The sequence below is a fragment of the Rhinolophus sinicus genome, linkage group LG02, assembly GCF_036562045.2.
Source record: "Rhinolophus sinicus isolate RSC01 linkage group LG02, ASM3656204v1, whole genome shotgun sequence".
NCBI classification, from domain to species: Eukaryota; Metazoa; Chordata; class Mammalia; order Chiroptera; family Rhinolophidae; genus Rhinolophus; species Rhinolophus sinicus.
The window spans coordinates 55,972,019-55,994,291 of NC_133752.1; the positions used below are offsets into that span (position 1 = coordinate 55,972,019).

The 22,273-nt window shown below is 40.2% G+C and overlaps 1 protein-coding gene across 1 annotated transcript in view; it reads right to left on the minus strand.

The window, feature by feature from the left end:
- The window catches only part of BTC (betacellulin), a 41,460-nt gene extending 28,199 nt beyond the window's left edge, over nucleotides 1-13,261 (minus strand). The window contains exon 1 of the mRNA XM_019720717.2: nucleotides 12,731-13,261. Coding sequence (XP_019576276.2) covers nucleotides 12,731-12,794 — 64 coding nt within the window. The 5' untranslated portion in view covers nucleotides 12,795-13,261. The remainder of the gene's footprint in view (nucleotides 1-12,730) is intronic.
- Nucleotides 13,262-22,273: the final 9,012 nt, after the last annotated feature.

Sequence of the window (22,273 nt, forward strand, 5' to 3'; positions counted from 1 at the left end):
TTAATTATCAGAACTTGTATTTCTGGTAATGCAGCCATATAGTATATCAGCTTTTTTCAGTTGTCCCATTAAATACTGGGGTTTTATTCTGCTTACAATAAAATAAAGTTCCTAAATCCTATGTACTACTGAGAAGCAGTGTATTGATGGGTTTATTTCTTATTTTTTGTCATTCTGTTTTGCTTCATTTCTATTTTTTACCTAAAAAAAGAGATTTTACACTTGGACCTTTTAAATGTTATTGTGTTAGATTTCACCTATCATTCAAATATTTCATAATTTTTCTATTTCTTATCCTTTCATTCAACCACACTTCCTTGCTTCACCTGAAGAATTTCTCAGATGCATTAAAGCAATAAAAACAAAATAAAACAAAATAATGTTAGATTAGCGGTATTTGCTAAGTGATTGAAAATTGAGTCTGTATTTCCAGGGCTAGTTTCTAAATATTAACTTCACACACATAAAATTAAAGACAAAAAGGAAAAAGAACTAATTTCTGCTTTAGTAAGTCACAGCTCCATTTACTTTTATACACGCTGAGATTCCCAAATTAAAAATTACTGAATGTATTAAATGTATTCTCCCTGTCAGCTATCATGGGGAATGAGATCATTGGGAACAATACAAGCATTGAAAGAAACACATGACAAGGAGCATGACCCACTGTCTCAAAGTTACTGCTAATGCTGAGGTAAGTCATACACCAGCTGAGTCAACTATTTAAAAAGATCAAATGTGACCAACCTAAACAGTTATGTACGTTGTACTTGCCTCATCTCTGAGCTGAATTTTCCATTTTTAGAGCCAAGTGCATTTTATATTTTAAAAATAAATATAACATTATCACAAAATGTCCATTCATCTATTTTCTGATGATTTAGGATATCTTTTTAGATATCCTAACATCTACTTGTGTCTACTGAACTCAGTGATTTCTTATGATATCTTATCAATCTTATTTTAGGATCTGAACCTCACTTCATCTCCCATTAAAAGATCCAACTGTAAATCAAAGGAGAAGTTATTAATCTATGAATATAAGCAGAAATTGGAAGAGTATTTCATGATCAAATCCTTGAAATTTCATTTATTTTAGAGGGAAGCAGTATAGGTTGATGGGTAAAGGATAGGTTTGGAGACAAATGGAGCTGGATTTGAATCCTGGATGTATCTTTTAATCACTAGCTTTGTGATTATGATTAAATTACTCAACATTGAACCTCTGGGTCCTCATCCATAAACTTAGGCCCATAAAATGTAACTTACGTGCTAAAGATTTAGCTATGTGTTTAAAGAAATGAAAAAAGTGAGACATGAATTATTAACCTGGGTAATGCCTTGCACAGGGTAAGTCACTCAACAAAATAGCAGGTGTAAGAGGCCTGAAGTAAAACAAGAATTCTAATTACTCTGGTAGAATAGATTATCACTCTCATAAATAGATATTGGTAAATTTCAACATTTATGGTATAATTTGACTTGTGTATAAAATATGTTTCTGAAACAAATTACAACACACACACACATATACACACACACAGTGCATACTACACACCTCTGCAAGTGTGCTTATATATATGTACTTAGTGAGGCAAAACTGTATGTTGGTCTTTCCACATGCTGTTTCTTTTCAATGCTTTTAAAAGAGTTTTGAAATGAATGTGCCTCAACTGATTAACAGAAATATGGCATTATCTACATGTATGGTTCTTTGTATTCTCAGTACAGTTCTGCCAGTGACTCAGCATATTGTTTATGTCAAACTGGATTACTGATTCACTTGGTTGGTTAAATGATTCAGTGACACAAATCTAGCAGATAAAGTCATATCTTATATGTACTAGTATTTGAAAACAAAGTAGATTATAAATCATCTCTAATTTTGGAAAAATAGAGTTAATAAAGTTTTAAAAGTTTGAATCAACATTCGGAGTAAAAACTATTAGCATCTGGGAGCAATTTTCCCATTGTATCTTTACTGTCAAGAATAAAATCAGAACCTTGGGTATGTATCCTATACACAGAACATTTTCCAAGTCCAAAAAGAGATGACATCTAATATGGAGTTGAAAAAATATTAGGGAGTGGAAATGATGTTTAACATTGGCCTTGTAGTTGGCTGAGACAAAAACTGTGAAATAAAGTGAAGTTTGACATCGGTGTTCTTCTTCATCCTTTTTTGTTGACTCTTTTTGTATTTGTTGTTATTGTTGTTGTTGTCTTTCGCCCTCCTATAAACTAGTATCCTCATACTACTTCAACATTCCCCCAGATAGAACATAATTCTTTAATATATTTCCCTTTCTAAATGTATTTGATTTTAAAGCAGATCTGCAAGGAGAGAAATTACTTAACTCAAAAGAAATATACTAGAATCAAGTGTCCCAACCTGGGTCTTCTAGAAAGCAGAGCCCGAGATACAGATTAAGGAGTTATCACTTTATTTGGGAGGTACAAGCTCTGGGCCATGAGAAGAGAAAAAAAGAAATGAAGAGTAGAAAAGAGGCACAGCAATGTAAAGTGTGTACTCATCATTCTGGGTGCAGCTCCAAAGTGAGCCACAGAGACACAGAAATTTGCTCAGATGACATGTTCCCTCATATGGGGCTACATAAAGTGTTCAAAAAGGAGCTGCATCTTGAATAAGTCCTTGGAGAAAGAATGAAGGAGGAATTTGTCCCAATCATTTTCATCACCCATTTTTGATTGGACAAAATACCCCGTACAGGGTGCTAACTCCCTCATTCTCTGGCCCCTTGGTGAGGGAGAGGCCAGAACTCGTGCCCTGGGACACGATCTTGTATCCAAGTCTATAAAGATGGGTGACCTGATATGAGTGGGGAGATCAGCAAGAGACAAAGGAGGTAGTTTAAGGGATTTTAAGGGGAGCACAATGTTTGCATCCCAATACAGAGGATTTGGGGCATCAGGACATGTCATGGAGATCCATGTTCCAGGACAAGGAGGGATTTTTTCCAAGGTCTCTCAAATCACCTGGAGAACTGCCTGTTCTACAAAACTAAAAGACAGGCTTCAGGACCATGAGGGGAGACAGAGACAAGAGCAGAGAAACAAGAAGAGGGTCTTCACAAATAGATTATGTCCAGTCAAAATTAGGAAAGTAAAATATAATATAATATGAACTCCTTTCTCCACCAATATAGTATTATATTCCAAATGGCAGAAACAATAGCTTGCTATTTAAGAAAGGATAAGAATGATGGATAACACTTTTTCTTAGCTCATAAAAGTACTGCACAAATTTATTATTTTTAAAGCCTAAAGAAGGAAGCAATTTAACAACCTGTCACACATAAACTAACTCATATATCTGAAACCTGTCAACACTACAATACCTTTGCTAGTAAATCAACCTCTTTATTTTTCACTATGATTGTTATTTCATCTGTGACAACAATGGCTAAATTGAACGGGACCACATAATAACCTATAGCTAGCTATTTAGAAATCAACGAAACTTGACTTTTTGATTCCCATTCCTTTATGATAAGACCAGATCAGACAGTCAGACATTGTAATACTTTAAATGAAAACCTTGAGGCTCACTGAATTTCCATAATAGTTCAAAGAGAGGAGGCAAAAGGAATCAAGAATAACGAACAATTTCTTATCGGGGAGGATTACATGACTGCAAAGTGAGGAGGAATGGTGGAGTTGGCCTCTGGATCTAGCGATAACACAGCCTTTGATCCATGTTTAGTCATCAAACTTTAATAATGGTAAAGAAAAGAACATAGGATTTTGGAGTAGCTGCTTACCTGACCTGAAAGAAACTCCAGAATTTAGGCCCTTACAGTGAGTCAGGGTAAGCCAACCCAACGTAACATTAATCCATCATTATCTTTACTGATAAAAACCATTTGCAGAGACAAGATATATAAACAAATAAACAAATAAATATCAGGCTGTATATGTTAAGTGCCAGGTATATAGGAAATAAATTCTACTGGAATTCCAACAAGAGGCAATGCGTTAAGCGAAGAGATCATTGGGAAAAGTTTCACAGAAGTTGGGAACTAAACAGGACCAAAGGCAGTCCCACAGAGCTTGGTGTTTGGAAGACAGGGTAAAGCTGCCCAGCTACAGTGAAGAATTATACACAGAATTAAGAAACAAAGGCCTTTTTGATACGCACGGTATGACTGTGAAATAATTCAAACGATTCCCTTGTGTGACCTATGAAAATAAGACTCATTAACAAATAGTTGAAGCTTTGCAATGTCTGTTCACCACATCCTGAAAGACAGAGACCCAATAAAGAATCTGACTAGTCTAGAAAACCACTCAGTAAATATTTAATAGTGGGAATGCTCTTATACAGAAATCAGTAGGAAAGAATGGGATGCTTTTCCTTTGTTATGCTTCTGCAAAGGCAAATGACAAGTGTAGTTTATTATTCTTATGTGTAGTTTTATCTCACATCTAAATCAAATTTCCAGTCACTCTTTTGACCCTCTATTATAGGATAATTGTCATTTATCTAAAAATAGGGAATTTTCTCACAGATGTTTTCTATCATAGGGTGGCAATGTTAGAAATGTGTCTTCTGAAATATTTGAAGATTTTGTCAATATAATTTATCAATTATAGTTATGCTGGGGATTTTTTCCCTTCACAATTGGAGGCCAACTGATAATTATTATCCTAATTGATGGTAAAATATAAAGAATACAGAGTCTTTAAGGCAAAATCTGAGCATGGGGCATAAGATTGGTACTATACTTCAAGATGAGAAGACGTGGTCACTGAATCCAGTTTTGAGGGGAAAAACAAGTAATTTTCTTTTAATTTTTGTTTTTATTAATTCTTCACCATTGGTTTCCCAGGTCTCCAAGTGCCCTGCCTCTTTTTTTTCCCCCAGAGAAATCTACTGACAATTTCTTAGTTTGAAACTCTACCTACCAACCTCCAAAACTCGACCTACCTACCATTCTCAAAGTGTGGTAAAATCATCCTGAGTTCTTAGGTGGGAGATGAGGGTAAGGGGGACCAAATATATGGTGATGGAAGGAGAACTGACTCTGGGTGGTGAACACACAATGGGATTTATAGATGATGTAATACAGAATTGTACACCTGAAATCTATGTAATTTTACTAACAATTGTCACCCCAATAAATTAAAAAAAAAAAAAAGAATGCTAGGTAGTCATTTGGTCCACCTACCTCACCTAAGAATCATCTCTACACAACTTCCTGTAAGTGCCATCCAGACCACAAACATCCACATCCCAAGGCAGCTGATTTCATTTTTCAAAGTTCTACTTGGGAGAAAATTCCTCCTAAATTAAGGTAAGAGCTATCTTCCTGGAATTTATTAATTCAAGTTGGGCCCTCTGAAGTAAACAGAGGAAACCTTTGTTGAGACAACTTTTCCACTATTTGAAGTTGGCTCTCATAAACCAAAACTTTCGCTTTTCTATTCACCACTCCAACTCCTATCTTCCCAGTTGTGTGTGTGTGTGTGTGTGTGTGTGTGTGTGTGTGTGTGTAGTTTCTTTAGTTACCACCAATCTGTCTCTGGTCTTTCAAGACCACCAATGATTTCCTCATAGTTCACTCGTCAGAAGCCTCTTCTTGCACCTCAGCGTCCTCTGTCTCCATAGTATTTGATACTGTTGACCTTCCCAAATCTTCCATGTACAATCCGCCAGAATTATCCTTCCATTTTCAGTCAACTCTGCCAGCTCTATTTCTGACTCCCTCACCATAAATGTGGGTGCCATTAACACTACTGTAGTCCCTCTTTTTCCCCCAATTTTTTATTGTAGTTAAACACACATAACAAAATTTACTAATTTAACCATTTTTAAATGCACAGTTCAGTGGTATTAAACACATTTACACTGTTGTACAACCATCACTACCATCCATTCCAGAACTATTTTCAGCTTGCAAACTGAATTTCTATACCCACTAAACAATAACTCCTCAATCCCTCCTCTCCTGGCCCCTGGCAACCTTCTTTCTATTTTCTGTATCTGGGATTTGCTTTTGTATCTTTTTTTAACGTTATTCAATCTCACAAAATACTCATGGACTCAGTATTTGAACAAATATTTAATGAGGATTTATCATGTGCTAGATCCCGAAATTATAATCGGCTAAATTATTCATTTATATTTTCAGCTCAGTTTTCTCACTAGGTGATTGTCCAAACTGGCTAGTTATTAGAATCTCCTGTAGAGCCTTCAAGAAAATAATAACCTTTATTTTGTGATACAGGTTTTCCCCACTATCCAGAAGTAAAATATTCCTATGAAATCTTTCATAAGCTGAAATGGCATAAAGTGAGAAGCAATTACCTTAGAACACGTCTTGCTAACAGAGGTGCAAAATAAATCGAGATAAAGCACGGATGCTCACAGACACAGTTCAAAGTTATGGCAAGTTGATGCTGAGATGCTACGTGTAGCTCGCCAAGTTCCTCGGGAAGGAACTTGGTGGCACTCACTTCTCAGAGTGTGCACTGCCTCTATAACAGCTGCTACAAAACAAACACTATTTTAACCTTTTACCTGTTTTTCACAAAAGCTCAAATCCTCTTCAGATTTCTTTTCACCTAGCGAAAACAGGTATTAGGTTGGTGCAAAAGTAATTGCAGTTTAAAAGGTTACAAACAATTGCAAAAACCGCAATTATTTTTGCACCAACCTAATACTACTAATGTAGAGCTTTCATAAAAGTGAAGTAGCATAAAGCGAACTTTTAAAAAGCGAGAGGTGCCTGTAGAGAAGAGTTGCAAAGTACAGAGCATTCCGATATACTCCTCACCTACTCCCATTTCCTCTAATGTTACCATCTTACATTACAGTGGTACATTTATCAAAACGAAGAATCCACAGTGATGCATTACTATTGACCAAACTCAAGACTTGATTCTGATTTCACAACTTTTCCATGAATGTCCTTTTTCTCTGTCAAGATTCTTAGTGTCCCCTGGTCTGTGACAGGTTCTCAGTCTTTCCTCGTTTTCTATGACTTCATTAACAATTTTAATGAGTACTTGCCAGGCGTTTTGTAGAATGGCATTCAATTTTGAGTTTTTCTAATGTTTTTATAATGATTGGATTTGGGGTTTTTAGAGTGAACTCTAGAGAGGAGCGTTCCTCTCGTCGCATACGAGAGGTACATGATATCCACACGATATCATTGGTGATGTTAACCCTGAGCTCCTGGGTAAGGTAGTGTTTGCCAGATTCTATTTTTTCCCTTTTCATGCTCTGTTCTTTGGAAGCAAGTCACTACATCTAGCCTACATTCAAACGGGGCAAGGAATTAAGCTCCACCTCCTAGAGAGGCATTATCTACATATATAATTTGCCATTATTCTGTAAGGAAAGTTTTTTCTTCTCTTGGAAAGTCTTTAAACAGTTAGATTCATAGGAACATGTTAACCAGACTTTAATAGGTCTGGGGAGAGGCCCAATAACCTGTACTTTTTACATTTCTTGGGAGAAGAATCAGATTTGGGTTCTATTGCTATAATTTGAAGTCAACTTCTATGTTTCCTAATGTTCATAGGACATTTGAATGTCTCCAAAACAGTTCACATACTCACACACAAAAAAAGCTCTCATTCACATGTGATACTGTAAATTCCTTTTCTCTCTCAGTTTATCAGTCTTAGAGACAGATTTACTTTTTCTTTCCCCTTCCTTACTTACACTGGACTTGTCATTATATCCTATAAATTCTCGCTTGGAAACATATATTGAATTTATTTCCTTCTCTTTGTTGCCTGGTTCAGACTTTCTGGGCTAGTTAACAGCAGCTTTCTCTTTACTTACTGTTATTATATTCATCTCTCTTTTTCTGATCCACTCTGCACAGTAAAACCAGTATTTAAACCACTGCATGATCTGTAATATTCCCATATTGAAAAATACCTCAACAGTTACCCATTATCCATTAGTATTACATTCCCAAGAAAAGGCCCCCTGGCATGTCATTATTAAGTAAGGCTAAATGAATGAATAAATCCGTGATTTTGCAGAGGGAAAGGTTGTATTAGTAACTCAGGCTGTTACACAACCAACTTGGGTACTCTGAAATACCGGTAAAAAGGCTGAACACAAACATTGCTATACTTTTTGTCACTGTTTTGGAATTAATGCTTCTAGTCTATAGGTCAGGTAAATAATATACTACATAGCCTCAAAAAAATGTAAAGAATGAATTTAAATATTTCATGGCTATTTGATTTAGCCTTGCTGATAATCAAAGTAGGTTATTACCTAACTGATGTGAATTAAGATTAAATACCCCATCTCTCCTCAACCATCTAAAAAATTCTCTCCTTATTTCTTTGAATTTGACAAGTAGAAATGCATTTGAGCCACTGAGATCCCTATTTAAAAATACAAATATGCCTGGGAAAACTAGCAGTAATGAGCAGTAGAAAGCATACCCATTTTAATCAGGTTGCTTTCCTCTTATTGTACTTTGGAGTACTCCTGACCAACTGGACTACAAATTTTTTGTGGATCCCGAGGTCTGTCAGAGCAGCTTTGGAAGTGTATCATGATCAGGGCTTACACCTAAACTGCATGCAGCCTGTATTCTGGCTTGTATGGATCCTCCTGGGAAGACACTGATTCTAAAGGAGACGCTTACAAGCATGGTTCATGGACCAGAGGGGTGACATGGGGTACAGCTTAGTGTCTGTCCCTCTGACCATCCCCTGGCCCAGCCTCCTGGTGACATTCATGTCTATGTCCTGACATGAGCTGACTACAATAAAAGGGTGAAAAAAACCAAGATTAGGTTTTCGCACCGGGCTCTCTGTGGACGTAAGGAGCACAGGAGGATTGGGGTGGGCAGTCTCCACAGACATCATACAGTGCCAGAGGCTTGGGTCCCTGGGACAGACATAAGTCCTCTCTGTCCTCTGCATCTTCAATTTGGGCACAGACATTGGAAGGCCAAGCATCAGCAGGGCACCTTGAGTGGGCGCCACAAAGTTGTGCCTGCAGTATTCGGGTCTTCCAGAATTATTTGGGAATTTCCACACAACAGGTAGGAATGGAGCAGTAGCAAAAAGTGATTTGTAACAGTTGTTAGAATATGTAGAATATGCAAGTGTGGCCTGTGAAACCTAAGGTTTTTGAACAGGAAAAAAATAACTTCCAATGTTCTTCTGAGCCAAAATTACATCTGAAGAGGCAAATCTTTCAGAGTTTGGGGTTTCCGTCACTTCATTTGTACAATGGGAATTTTACCTGCTGCCACCACCTGCTTTGAAACTTGAGAGCTAGATATTACATCATGAATGAATTCATGTTTTCAAGCAGAACTTAAAACCAACTTACAAACATTGATGTTCTAGATTTTAATAAGGAAAACATATTTTTGACCTTAAAACTCACTCTTTTTTTTAAAGAAACATTTTCCCCCTTTTTCACTGGTTATAATTTTAGCTTTAGTGTTATATAGCAAGTGGATGAGAGGGAGAAACTAAAAAAACAAAACAAAACAAAACAAAAAACTGAATTACAATGAATGATCCAATTTCTTTAAGATAAAAAAAACCCACTTGAAACAAAGTTGTTTCACCTTTACCATATTTCTTAAAGAATCAAGCATCCATGAGTCTTTCTGTGATGAAAACATTTGCATGAAACAAAGATCCCATTACAAAGTAAATGGAAGCTAAATACTATTGTAAAAATGTTTTCTCTTAAATATCCCAATAGAAATGTTGGTTAAAGATCAGTAGCATATCAAGTGGTAAGAACCTTAGTTTCATCTAAAGCAACCCCTTCATTTTACAAATAAGAAAAACAATGCCCAGAAAGCTATAATTTACATATATATTAGAGTTCTGGTGTGCAGAGTTGGAACCAGGTCTCATGTCTGCTCAGTGCCGATTTTCAAGGCACTTTTCACTGTGACACACGCACACACACACACACGTGGATAACACAGCACATTGCTCACATTCCTTTCAAAAAATAAGTAAAATAACATGAGACTTAAATTGGGAATGAGAATTAAAAGTAAAGTGTGCATGGGAGAAAGAAGACCACTTGAAACACTGATGTCAACAAACTACGTTTTGCAAGGAGTGGAGCTTTTAGGGGATCTAAGAAGACTGGATTCAATTCCCTAAACTAAACATTCAACAGGGCAGTTGTACATTTAGGTTACCCTGAGTATACAATAGTACTAGATTTAGAGATTTTTATTTTTTCATTCCTGCCTTTTGACCGGTTTTGAGAAAAAAATAAAGCACTGTGTGATAGTAAAGGGGAAAGAATGTCCATCAACTTGGAATAATCATTTCTACCATAACATTTCTGCTGGCACATCACCCTAATCTAGGCCTGGACTAGCTCATGCCTGGATCGCACCTATGAGACAACCAGGTCCTCTGGCCCACAGCTGCCCTCCCCTCCTCCTACACTGCACCTGCCCCCCCACCAGATTTATCTCCTTAAATCTTTGTTTGCATCATATCACTCCTGTATTCAAGAACTATGATGGTGTGTGTTTAACTGTTTATTGATTCGTGTCCAAATACTTTAATGTGGTTTTTTTGGCTCTTCATAATCTCTTTGCATCCCATAAATTCTACTTTCTGGCAGGCTGATTACCTGTCTCTCCAGTAAAGCAGTCTTATTTCCATCGCCAGCGCTTCACTAAATGCTTTTCCCCTTTTCTATCATTGGTCTCTCTTCCCTACTATTTCAAATCCTACCCAAGCTTCAAGGCACCCACTCCCATCCTCCATGCAGCTGTTCCCAACTACTCCATCCCTCACTGTGGAAGCTTATGTAGGAGGTAGATCTCCCTTCCCTGGTTTCACGACTTTTCTCTAATTGTGTCATAGCTGTTAGTCTTGCATTCCCAAATTCAACATAGCATCTCTTAGGGCAGGAATCACGTCTTAGAAACTATGTCTTAGGAATTTCTTGAGCCCTCATCCCACCCCTATCCCCTGTACTCTAGTATCTTGCTGATTGTAGCAGATTCTCAGTAAATACATACTTTCACTGTCGGACAGTCCAGACAAGGTGGAGGGAGAGAAGGCCACGTTCATCCAGTACCGGCAAAGCATCAGTACTGTTTCTGGGCCTAATTCTCAGACCCATTGCTCTTTAGGCTCCACATCACTTCTTCCTCTGCAGGATTTGTTACGTCAGTCCCTTCTCTCTAACCATGGTTCTAAGTCTCATCCACTTCCAACCAAGAGCACGATACCATTTTAGCCACCCCTCTAACTCCAAGGACACAGCCAAATAAAAGTTTCCATTTAGATTCCATTTATTTTACCTCCATAGGGAAATCCCAGCCCTACCCAGGCTTTAAGCTGTAGACATTTCAGCTGTGAAGACTCTTTCTCCTCCCACATTAGTGCCTCAAGCTAAGCCCAGCTAAGACCACAAAATACTGCGTTTCCCTTTCCTTCCCCCTTCTACAAAACGACCATGATGCAGAGGGGGTACCTTGAAGCAGTAGGATTTTCCTGCTCCCTTACCACACTGGAGGGCGAGGGGAGCCTTGCTTCCAGCTGCATAAACCTTCCCCAGCACCCGAAGTTCCATCTCTCTCTGTGCCAGCGCCCACACCCCAGGTGGTTAGGAGAGCCTCTGGTGGGTTCCAGCATCCTGCTACTCCTCCCACCAGCCGGTCTCCCCTTACACCAGGTGTCCACACCTAAGGGTCCTTAATTTATCAAACCAGATTAAACCTTCAAAGAGAAGAAAAGCCCCCTCCCCCCCGACCCAATTTCTCCTTAAAACAGGAAATAATATACAGATGCTGATGTAAATAAAACGGCGTTGCCAGTCTAATAAAAATATAACACATACAATTATGTACAGTACATAATATTGATAATGATAAGTTACACCGCATGGCCTAGGTGTGTAGTGGGCTCTACCATCTAGGTTTGTGTAAGTGCATCTATGATGTTCGCACAATGAGCAAGTCGCCTAAGGTGGCATTTCTCAGAGCGCATCCCCTTGTTAAGTGGCACATGACTGTATTCCAAGTAAAGCATCTATGTGGCTCATGGATAGTGCCCTAAGTGAAAAATGTTGTTTCCCTTTCCTTCTCTTCCCTATCAGCGACAGGAGACTCAGGTCTCAGAATTGGTCTTTGCTCCAGCTCCTCCCAATTGCCCCAGCAAGAAATAGGTGTAATAATTCCTTCCCAGGCTATGGCTGGCTCCTCTGTCTCTCCAGGGGTCATACGCCTACCTCTGGAACACCCCCCCCCCCAATCAAATTGCCCTCCACCTTGCGGGGTGCTTCCCGCTTGCATCGTAAGCCAAGGAGTTCCCTTTCCAATTCCTCCCGGGATACCCAGCTGGGTCCAGTCTCCCGTGCTACTTCTTTGGTGGATTTCCCTCCTGCGCAGTCGCGGACACGGCGCCCCCACGGAGCCCCTAAGGCTGGGAAGGCCCCCCAGCCCAACGTACCCGGTCCTCCGTTCTGCGCCCACGTTTGCAGCACCAGCGGCGGAGTCCCCGGGATTCCTTCCGCCCTCGGGTCTCCCCACTCGCTCAGGGACCGCCCCAACAGGTGCCCAGTTTGCTGACCCTTAACCTAGCGTTCTCTCAGTCATCCAAGTTCTCCGACCCGCCCCAGTCAGCACCAGTGCGCCCTCGGGTCCAGAGGCGAGAACGGATCAGGGTTCGCCTTCCTTGCGACTCCACCCCAGACTTTCCTCTTGGGTCTTAAGTGCCCAGCGCGGCCACTTACCCAGGGCGAAGGCCAAGAGCAATGGCTGGGAGCTAGCGCCGCTGCCCGGGGCGGTCCGTTCCATCAACCCCGCGCTGCGGGGCCAGGCAGCCCCTAGAAGAGTCTCCCGTCTCCTCCTGCGCCCCTTTTCCAGGCCTCGGGCGTCCGAGGGAGTGCCTGGAAATTAATCCCGCAGCCAGCAGGAAACGAAACTACTCCTCAGGCTGGAACCCCGACTACAGGGCAGGCAAACACCCAGGGCGGCGGCCGCCGGCTCCGTGAGTGTCGCTGGGCGGAGGAAACCTCTTATTTATTCTCGCTCTTTCTGCACACACCCCACCAGCTAGGCGCAGGACTCGGGGGTGGTAGTCTCCAGGTTGCTCCCACCCAAATTACCCCACACCCACAGCCAAGTGCATATTGGGGTTGCCCTAGGGCCGGCTCAGCCACTCCACCTGCTGGGTCGCACCTGACTGTTAGTGCCCCTCCGCCTTGGGGAGTAAACAGGTAGGAAGGGAGAAAGGAAGGAATGCACTAGAGAGGTGTCAGGTTTGCCCTCCAGGGCCTGCAGGCAGCACGGGAAAAGGCCTGCTAAAACGCCAGGAACCCACAAGGAGAATCACAGACCCAAAGGAGCCCTGGAATTCTAACTTCCCTTATTTCAGCCAATTGCTTGGAGGGAGGAGAGCGCGCATTCACTGTGGTTAACCTCAGGCATTTGACAATTTACAAGTCTTTCATTTACAGATACAATATGTTGGATATATGGGAGTTCGGGCTCACCAAGAGCTACTTCAGAAATTTCATTTATATTTTTATTTATCCATTTACTCGTTTATTCATTATGTTTTCAGTAAATGATTTAATTCTTTTACTCTATTAGATCTGTAAAAATAAGGAGAATGCTGTTTGCCTGTGGCTTGCCAAGTGCTGTCTCTACTTCATCACACCTCCTCTTCGATGGAGAGATGGAATCTGATGGCTGTGCACCAAGCACTTTCTCGAACACAATGACATCCTCATAACTTTTAAGGACAGAAAGCAGCATCCATTGTTACCATACGTGATTGATATACTTGTGATTGCCTCCAAAATAACTAAGGGGCATGGATGTTTTACAGCCTGATATATATTCCTTTTTCAAGATCAGTATTAGAATCATGCATCCTCAGAAATAGTATTTCCATAGCATCCAAAAGTCCAATAAACATTCATTTACATATAAAAGGCAGTTCAGATGTCTGCCCCTTCCTCCCAATTATTTAAATTAAACAAATTATTATGCACTGTTCTTGCACACATGACATTTCATTTCAAAACCAATCCGCATCATTTTAGTGCTCTAAGCAACTGATGTATCCAGAGGAATAAAAATCAGCCATTAATTTTCAGAATCCCATGCTAGCCCCACATGACAGATGGAGGACTGGTATGGGGTTTAGAGAAAACCAAGGTTGTGGGATAGACCATTGCTGTCCCCAGATAAAAAGGAGAGGAGCACAAGAAGCCAAGGATTCGTCACCATCTCCCTCTCCCCCTCCCTCTTCCTTCCTGATCAGGGCCCTATGTTACTGCATCTTTCACTCTGAGATGGCACCCTAGCCAGCAGCAGTCCTGATATCCCTAACAGAATATTACTATTTTATTTTTCTTTTCCATTGATACTGATAAAAAATAAAACACACCTAAACAAAACATATTAAATCTTTGTCTAGTTTTGTAAAGTGCAGGACTTGGTGTAAGTATCCATCATTCACGCCAATTCAAATGTTAAATTCACTTTGTCAGGCCACTAGCATAAGAAATAGTACAGCTTAATATACTAAATAGGCCAGATAATTGATAATCTTCCCTAAGGGCTTTATTTACTACCAAAAATAAAATAAGTACTCTGGAGACTATGCCTTCCAAATTTCCTGACCCTTGGAGGTCCAATCTCTTCAAGGTCAAGCAACTTCCTTCCTTCTTTTTTCCCTTCCTCCTCCCCTCCCTCCCTCCTTCTTTCCTTCCTCTACTTCTTTCTCTCCCTCCTCTCTCTCTCTCTCTCAATTCATTCACTGCGGGGGAAGGTAAATCTGGGATCCAACCATGAGCTTTGGAAGAGCAGAAGGTAAAAATTGACCTTCCTGGGGCCTCATTCACATAAAGAGGTGTGTCTCAATGTTTTAGATTGTTAAGTAGAACTGTTGTAAGTTGAACTGTTGCTAAGAGAAGAATGGGTCAAAGCTACACTGGAGTCACACGGGAGAACTTGTATGCCCACTATACTCAACTTAGGGATTGCTAGAATGGTGTCTCGCCTGTGCCAACTTTAGGCAGGTAAAACCAGCCCTACCAAATCTGGTATGAAGCTTAAATGAATTCCTTTGGAGGGCCTGTAAGCATCCATCTTTTTTCTTCGTACACAGGGCAGTCTCAGCAGGAACATTGTCACCCCTTCCTCTGTGCAGTATAAGCTCATGGTTATTTGTGGGGCACAACATGTAAACAGACACACGTGTGGTGGTAGAAAGGAAATTTTTGGAATGTATTTATTCTAGGTAAGCCTGTATGCTTCAAATAATCACTTTAAGGTGTTCGGTAATATAGGAAGATTTCCTCATGGTCATTAACATTATTTAATTCAATACGAGTGGGTGAATGAAAAGAAATATCAATGATGAAGGACTTTTAGTCTCTAAGGAAAACCAGTGAAAAATCACTGCTCCAAAAGCTATATTCAAATGATTTGGTTGTACAGTCTAGCTTTTCTGGGGGAAAGGGATTTTCTTTCTTTTCTTTTTTTGTTACCAATTTTTTATTGAACTTTCCTTTCCAAAATTTTATGGATCCATTTTTTTTTTTTATGTTATGCATCAATCTGTTTGACTTGCTATCTTTTTTAAGTGGCAGCTTGATATAACTTTAATAAATCTCAGAGATAATCTTTCCTGTAATATTATTGCTATTAGTTTCAGATCATCATTATGATCTTTTTCTTTGACCATATTCACACGTACTCCAAAAACTTAACTTATGATTTTTAAAAACAAGTCTGGGCTTTTGTGCTGGCCCTAGTTGTAGACTATGTAGGCAAGCAGCTAAGTGTCATAATTTTAATGCTATAGTATGACAAGGCCCTAAACAGCTTTACCTAATACGCCTGTCATGGTGGCTTCATCCTCTCCTACATGGTCCCAGATTTCCCTCAGTGTAGACAATCCTCTGGGTGGGAAAACCGGGGTGGGCTATTATATATAACTGGTTTTGGAGTCTGTTTAGTCTGTTCAAATTGGAGCTATGTCACAGGATGCCTGGATCACAAATTACCTTTCTGAGCCTCATTTTCCTCATCTGTAAAATGTGATGGTAATGATTTGCACAGTTTTCATGATTCACCATCTTATATATCTCTACGGCAAAACCTTTGCAGATTAGAAATTATTCAGTGTATTGTAGTTGTTATATTATTGTAGCAAGGGAAACTAGTTAGGGATTGTTGCCGTGGAGACTACATCCAGTCTAGAGATGATGTTGGAGTTAGACCAGGGTAGTAGAGATGGAGGAATGAGTCTGCAAATAATTTGCATAAAACCAGTTGGATTATCTAAGGAATTGGATGTAGAGTATAAGAGAAGGAAGTCAAGATGAGTCCAAGATTTTTGGCCTGAATAACAGACAGAATATATAGATACCATTCACTCACATGAAGAAAGACCAGATTTGAGAGGAAAAATCAGGTGTTTCATTTTGGAATTGTTAAGTTGAAATGCCAGTTAGACATCCAAGTCTCAGGAATATTAGTTGGATAGCTGGAAGTGAGAGAAGAAATCTAGGGTGGAAACATAAATTTGGGAATTGTTCCCATAAAGATTTTTCAAGCCAAGAAACACCAAGGGATGAAGTGAAGAAAGGAGAAGAGATGAGACATTAAGCCCCAATACATTGCAAAATTTAGAGGTTGTGGGAGATTAAAAAAATCAACAAGCAAAGGAGGCATCATAGGCATAGGAATTCCATATAGTGCACTCTTGGAAAACAAAAGAAATACAAGTTTTCCTTCTATCCATTGTTCTTTGTTTGCCCCCTCAGCTATGAATAATTTTAAATACATATGCAAATACACTCACACTCAACACTGGATTCTTTTTTCTACCTTGAAAGGTATAGAATGGAAAAAGGAGAATAAGTGAAGGCCCACTCCTATCAGCCTAGAAATGGTTGGCACAGCCCTCCAGATTAAAAGACATGCTGATCAGGTCTGACTAGCCCCTGTACAAGCCTGTTCTAGGAGCACAGGAAGGGTAACAAAAACATCTGTGAGATCTATTCTTCTTTTCCTGGAGTAGCCTATCCTTTCGCATTACTATAGGAAATGGCTTTGGATGTAAGACAAATGGGATTCCTCAAAAACAATAGATGTCACATTTTGCACTTACTCAAGGGCATCTCATCTTGAATTTACATTCCCTGTCTCAAGGAGATGTTGGCAAGAAGGAAAATTAACTTAAAACTATAAAACTTCTTTCCTAACCTCTTAAGAAAGCTGTAAAATGAGGAAACTCCTACTGGGAAGATGCCTGGAAGTCAAGGACAGAAGATTGAAGCCTTAGCCTCTACTTCATAGAGCAGGAAGAAACTATTCTCCAAACTCTGCTGAGACCACTTTTAATGTTACATAGAGATTTAGCTATGTATCTAATTATGGCTTAGAGACTATGTGGCTATAAACATTGTAATGATTATAAAAAAAGAATTGCAATAATAATAGTGCATTACCCTTAGAGTTGATTTAAGAAGAGCAGCTGATATTAATATTATTTCCAAAACCATTACATAGATTTGTAATGAGCACTATTGGAATAAGTAAGAGAAGGTTTTATAATACATAAGCCTAATGCTTCAACATGGAGAATTTTAGACATAGAAGTATCACAAAGCCTATTTGACTTGAGCATCAGTATCACGTACAGAAAGACTAAGGAACATTGTTACTTAATCAACCCATCCATCAAATTGAGGGAAATTCTATTATATATTTAAATGAAGTCATTTTCATGTCTGCTGTATTCCTACATTTGAATTTGGCTCAAGAGAATCCATCACATTTCACCTAACTATCCCTATGACCCAAGGAAGTAGACTACTACTTGTCTATCTGCCCACATGACTAAAGACAGATGTTCTTACTTCTGTTCCCTTTTGCTAACTCTTATAATCAGATTTTGACATACACTGACCTGCAGTAACCCTTGTGGTTTCTTACTTAATTGACTTTACAGTCTTTGGAATATAGTGTGTCATTGAATAGATTGAGACATATTATCTGGGGTGCCCATCCATTTGTATGAGATTGTGTTGTGACCTGGCCCACTAGTGGTTGTAGTTTTCCAACTGCAGTTATTTGGGACAGACTCATTGCTAGAAGAATCTTGTGGTTTTGGGCATGTGGGTTGGAAAAGAGTAAGGTAGGCGGAAAAAAGATCAATTAAGTTCCACCATCCCCAGTATCAGGGGAATCGTCAGGCCTGTTACATATTCAAGACTGAACATAGAAACACAATTCATATTTCTTTTCTTTTGTCATAGAATTAACTTTCCTTCTTAAGACACATCCCTGGAATGGAATGGTAGATTTTTGCCATCCCCTGCCATAAATCGTCAGGTCTCATAATACGCAGAATTTAGAGTTCACAGCTGTTCAACTTTTAGATAATATGACCTTGGTGAAGTTAGATGAAAGTGACTGGAATTATAGGTGCACTTCCAAAGGGGCAAGGCTGGTAAGCCTTTAATTGCCATGAGAGAGGAAGAGGGAATCCTTTCTTGTTTTTGGAAAGTAGTGTATGTGATTGATTTTCTCCCAGGTTTTGAAGTTCCCATAGAGATATCACTGGACATTTCCTGCTCGGTGGCATGGAAGTGTTTTAAATGCAAATAATGCTGGGAATATTTAAGAGCATGTTTATCTGGCAAAGGAGAGAGCTCTGCAACACATCAAAACAGTGCCTGGCAACCTTTTCCCTGGCAGGGTGTGAACTGCTGGGTGACCCCAGGCTGATCAAACCACTGCGTCCAGCAGCTGCTGGTAAAGGTGCTTTTTGTCATCATGGCTCATCATGTGGTGTTTAGGAGAAGGCTGGCTACGTCGAAAGGGGCACAACAGCTAGAGCAGTTAGTGAATTCAGGGTACAGAGCCACACAGCTTATATTTAACGTCAGGTGTGTTTTGCAAAGTATAAAGATCTTTATGGAGGACAGCAGACTTGTCATTCAGTCTTATTGCTTCTTAAATTCCTCTCCTCGCCCTCCACTCCCCTGCCCCAGGCCCACATCACATCTGTCTGCATGGCTCTGGTGGACCTTAGTTCTCTCCTTGCCTCCCCAGCATCTCACTGCTCTGGTACAGCCTGCACTCTCCTATGTAATATATTGATAAAATGCTACCGAGTTTAGTATTTACACAGACTACTGAATTTAATCCACAAAACCCTTCTTCAGCTCTTTCCTGCCTTGAATTTCACTGTCAATTCTCAGCTGACTGACAATCTGAGGTCTCTAACTCCCATTCACAGCCATCCTTGGCTGCTCCCTTCCATGTCCCTTCCATTGGCATGCAATGTGCCTCCCAGCCCCTGCATTAGGCTGGCATAGTCCTGACCCTGAGCTTTTGCTCTTGACATTCTCAATATTCAGTTGCTTGCTTAGCTCTCAAAAAAAAAAAAAAAATCTGTATTTTCCAGAATGCTTTTAAATTCAATTAGCATTATTTCTCTAGCTTTTAGAATCAGCTCATTTACTGAGGATTTAATTATCCCAGGCACTCTGCATTTGGAAATTTCCACATGCATTTTTTCTTTGAGTATCTCACCATCTCTTTAAGGTAGATGTTATCATCTTCAGTTTGCAGATGAGGAAACTGAGGCTCAGGCAGCTTAATTTGCTTTTCCAGACCCATATGGCTAACAAAAGGCAGAGCTGGAAATGAAACACGAATTTCCTTCCTCCTAATCCAGTGTTCCTTCCACTGTTTCCAGTTTCCCACAACTGCTCATACAGTCACTATGGTTGTTGTTACCGGGTGGTTGCTCACTGTTGTCTTGAATTTGTTCTATTGTACCGATTTGGAGGGAGAGATAGGACCTCCTTTATTTCTTTGATGGTTTGCAATGCCTGCTACAGGGCTCTGGAAACAGAAAGTGCTCGAGGAATGGAAGCTGACTGATCCATCTATTTGCCACAATACACAGGTCTTTGCCTTTGAGGCACTTTGCATTTATTTCTGGCAGAAGTTTCAACAAGAGTCCCGTGGACTGGCAGGCATGGGAGCAAACACCTGGCACGTAATGCAGTGAGCATGGCTGGTAATCAAGTCACCAACAAAACCAGGTCAGCCAGTTCCTCAGCAACGTTCTGCCACCCCCAGAAATGTGACCTGGCATCGCAGGCATTTGCTGTGTATAGGTCATGCCGGGCTCTGTGCGATTCCTCTCTCCGGTGGCCCTGAGCAATTATACGCACTCATTTCATAACATTAATGAAGAAGTTGAGTAGCCATTGCTATGAAAAAAAAAGGATTGTTTGATCCAAATGGGGTGCCAGGTGCCATACCAAACCTGGTGCGTCATGCCCTCCTGACGTGATCACGTGATCACCGTGGTCTTTGTGGCTCCGCAGGTGTCTGAGTCCTGCAAGCTGCTGGTCATACCATGAATAGGAAAAGTCCAACCTGGCTGGTGCTGGCTGGTTAGCTGTTTTCTCCGGTTGCACACGTTGTCTGTCGTGAATCAACACAGGGAACAGCTAGTTAGTATTTCTGTACTGTTCCTCCTGACAATCCTTACTTATTGAAACTTTCTATGTGTGAATGAGGAGGAAATGGTTGCATATTACTGTCCCCAGAGGAACAATTAGGCAATCAAGACTCTAAAAGTTAAGACAAGAAAGTCAGTGTAGGATTGAAATCCTGGATATGAAGCTTCCATTATTTTCTTCCTTCTTCATGTCTAGAGACATCTTCCAGGGTCAAAGGAGAGCGAGACTCTCCCATTTAAGCAAGGACAACTTCTGGGTGCCTCAGGCTGGGAGTAGATGACAGGTACCTGCTGAAGAGCTGTCCTGACAGAGCACCAGAGTGGAGCGGTCAGGAGCATGGACACTTGGGGCAAGACTGCCTGGGTCTGAGTCCCCTTTCTGCCGTGTCCCTGCTGTGCGATCCTGGAAGGGGCCTTAGCCTCTAAGTATTGTGCTTTGGTCATCCATCAAGAGGAGATTAGAATGATGCTCACCTGACAAGGTGTTATGAGCATTAAATTAGTTAATATGTGTAAAGTACATAGACCAGCATCTGACACTCGGTATATGCTGTGTCTAAGTTAAACACACAGACACACACACACACACAGGAAAAGAATAAACTCTGCTATCTTTTCAATGCCTTCAGCCACATGGCTCTGATCATCTTCACAGAAAGAATAGCTTTTACCATGACACCTATTCTTTACTCTTTAAACAGCACTAATGCTTCTGGGAGGTAGGTTGGGTATAAATCTTAATTAAAATATGAAATATCCCCACCATAAAACAATTACCCAATCTCTAGAGCTATTATTGGGCCACAGAAGTCTGACTTTATTCCAGTATAGAGAGAAGGAAAAAGGAGTAGTATGTTCTACAGAAAAACTGTGAAAAAGATAGTAATATTAATTTAAATTCTACTTACAGATGTGTATTTAAAGTGAGTTGATTTAGTGAACTTATTTTCATTTTTCAACTACCACCACACAAAGTGGAGTGACTATTACCCTCTGTACTTTAAGAAATATGAGCATTACTGCATCAATGGGAGATGTCGCTTCGTGGTGGCCCTGCAGACACCCTCCTGCCTGTAAGTGGAGTGCCCTGAGCCAGCAAGCAAAGGGGTGCAGAATGGTGCTGGCCTGAGACTCAGCAGGACTGGAAAGTCTGAGCTAATGAAGCCATCTGAAGCCATCTGTCAGGACATAGTTCCCCTGGTCCTGCCCCAGCACTTTTTAGGGCCTGCTTCGGCTGTGCTTTCGCAGAACTGCCACACATCCCAGAGTCCCCATCTGCTTGCAGGCAACCTGCATCTTCTGCTGGATTATACAAGCAAAACTTTCTGCCCAGCTCAATGCATCTTTTAGAAGCTCAATGCATCTCCCATGTGGTTCCAATGGAAAGGAATTCTTCTGGAATTTGTTGTGTGGTTTGTAGTTCATTTAAATATGAAGGAATTTCTGCCAAATTAAAAGCTACTTTTCAAGGTGTCAATTATGTGTAAGGAAACCAGTTCTATTTATATTAAAGGAGATTTCTAAATCTTGTTAATAGAGCATGGAATTGGGAGAAAAATTCCCTTTCCAACTCATAGTAAATTAGGAGTCCAAATTTCATTTAACCGGGCACAAATAACCTTTTTGTATATTTTAAATATTCATTTTCTTTTATAGAGATGTCCCTCCAAAGTACTCTGAGACCTTCCCTCACAGAGGAGCAAAGCGATTTTCAAAGTATAATTTTGACCTACAGTTCAGAGAATTATTAAATTCTGTGTAGTAACCCCAG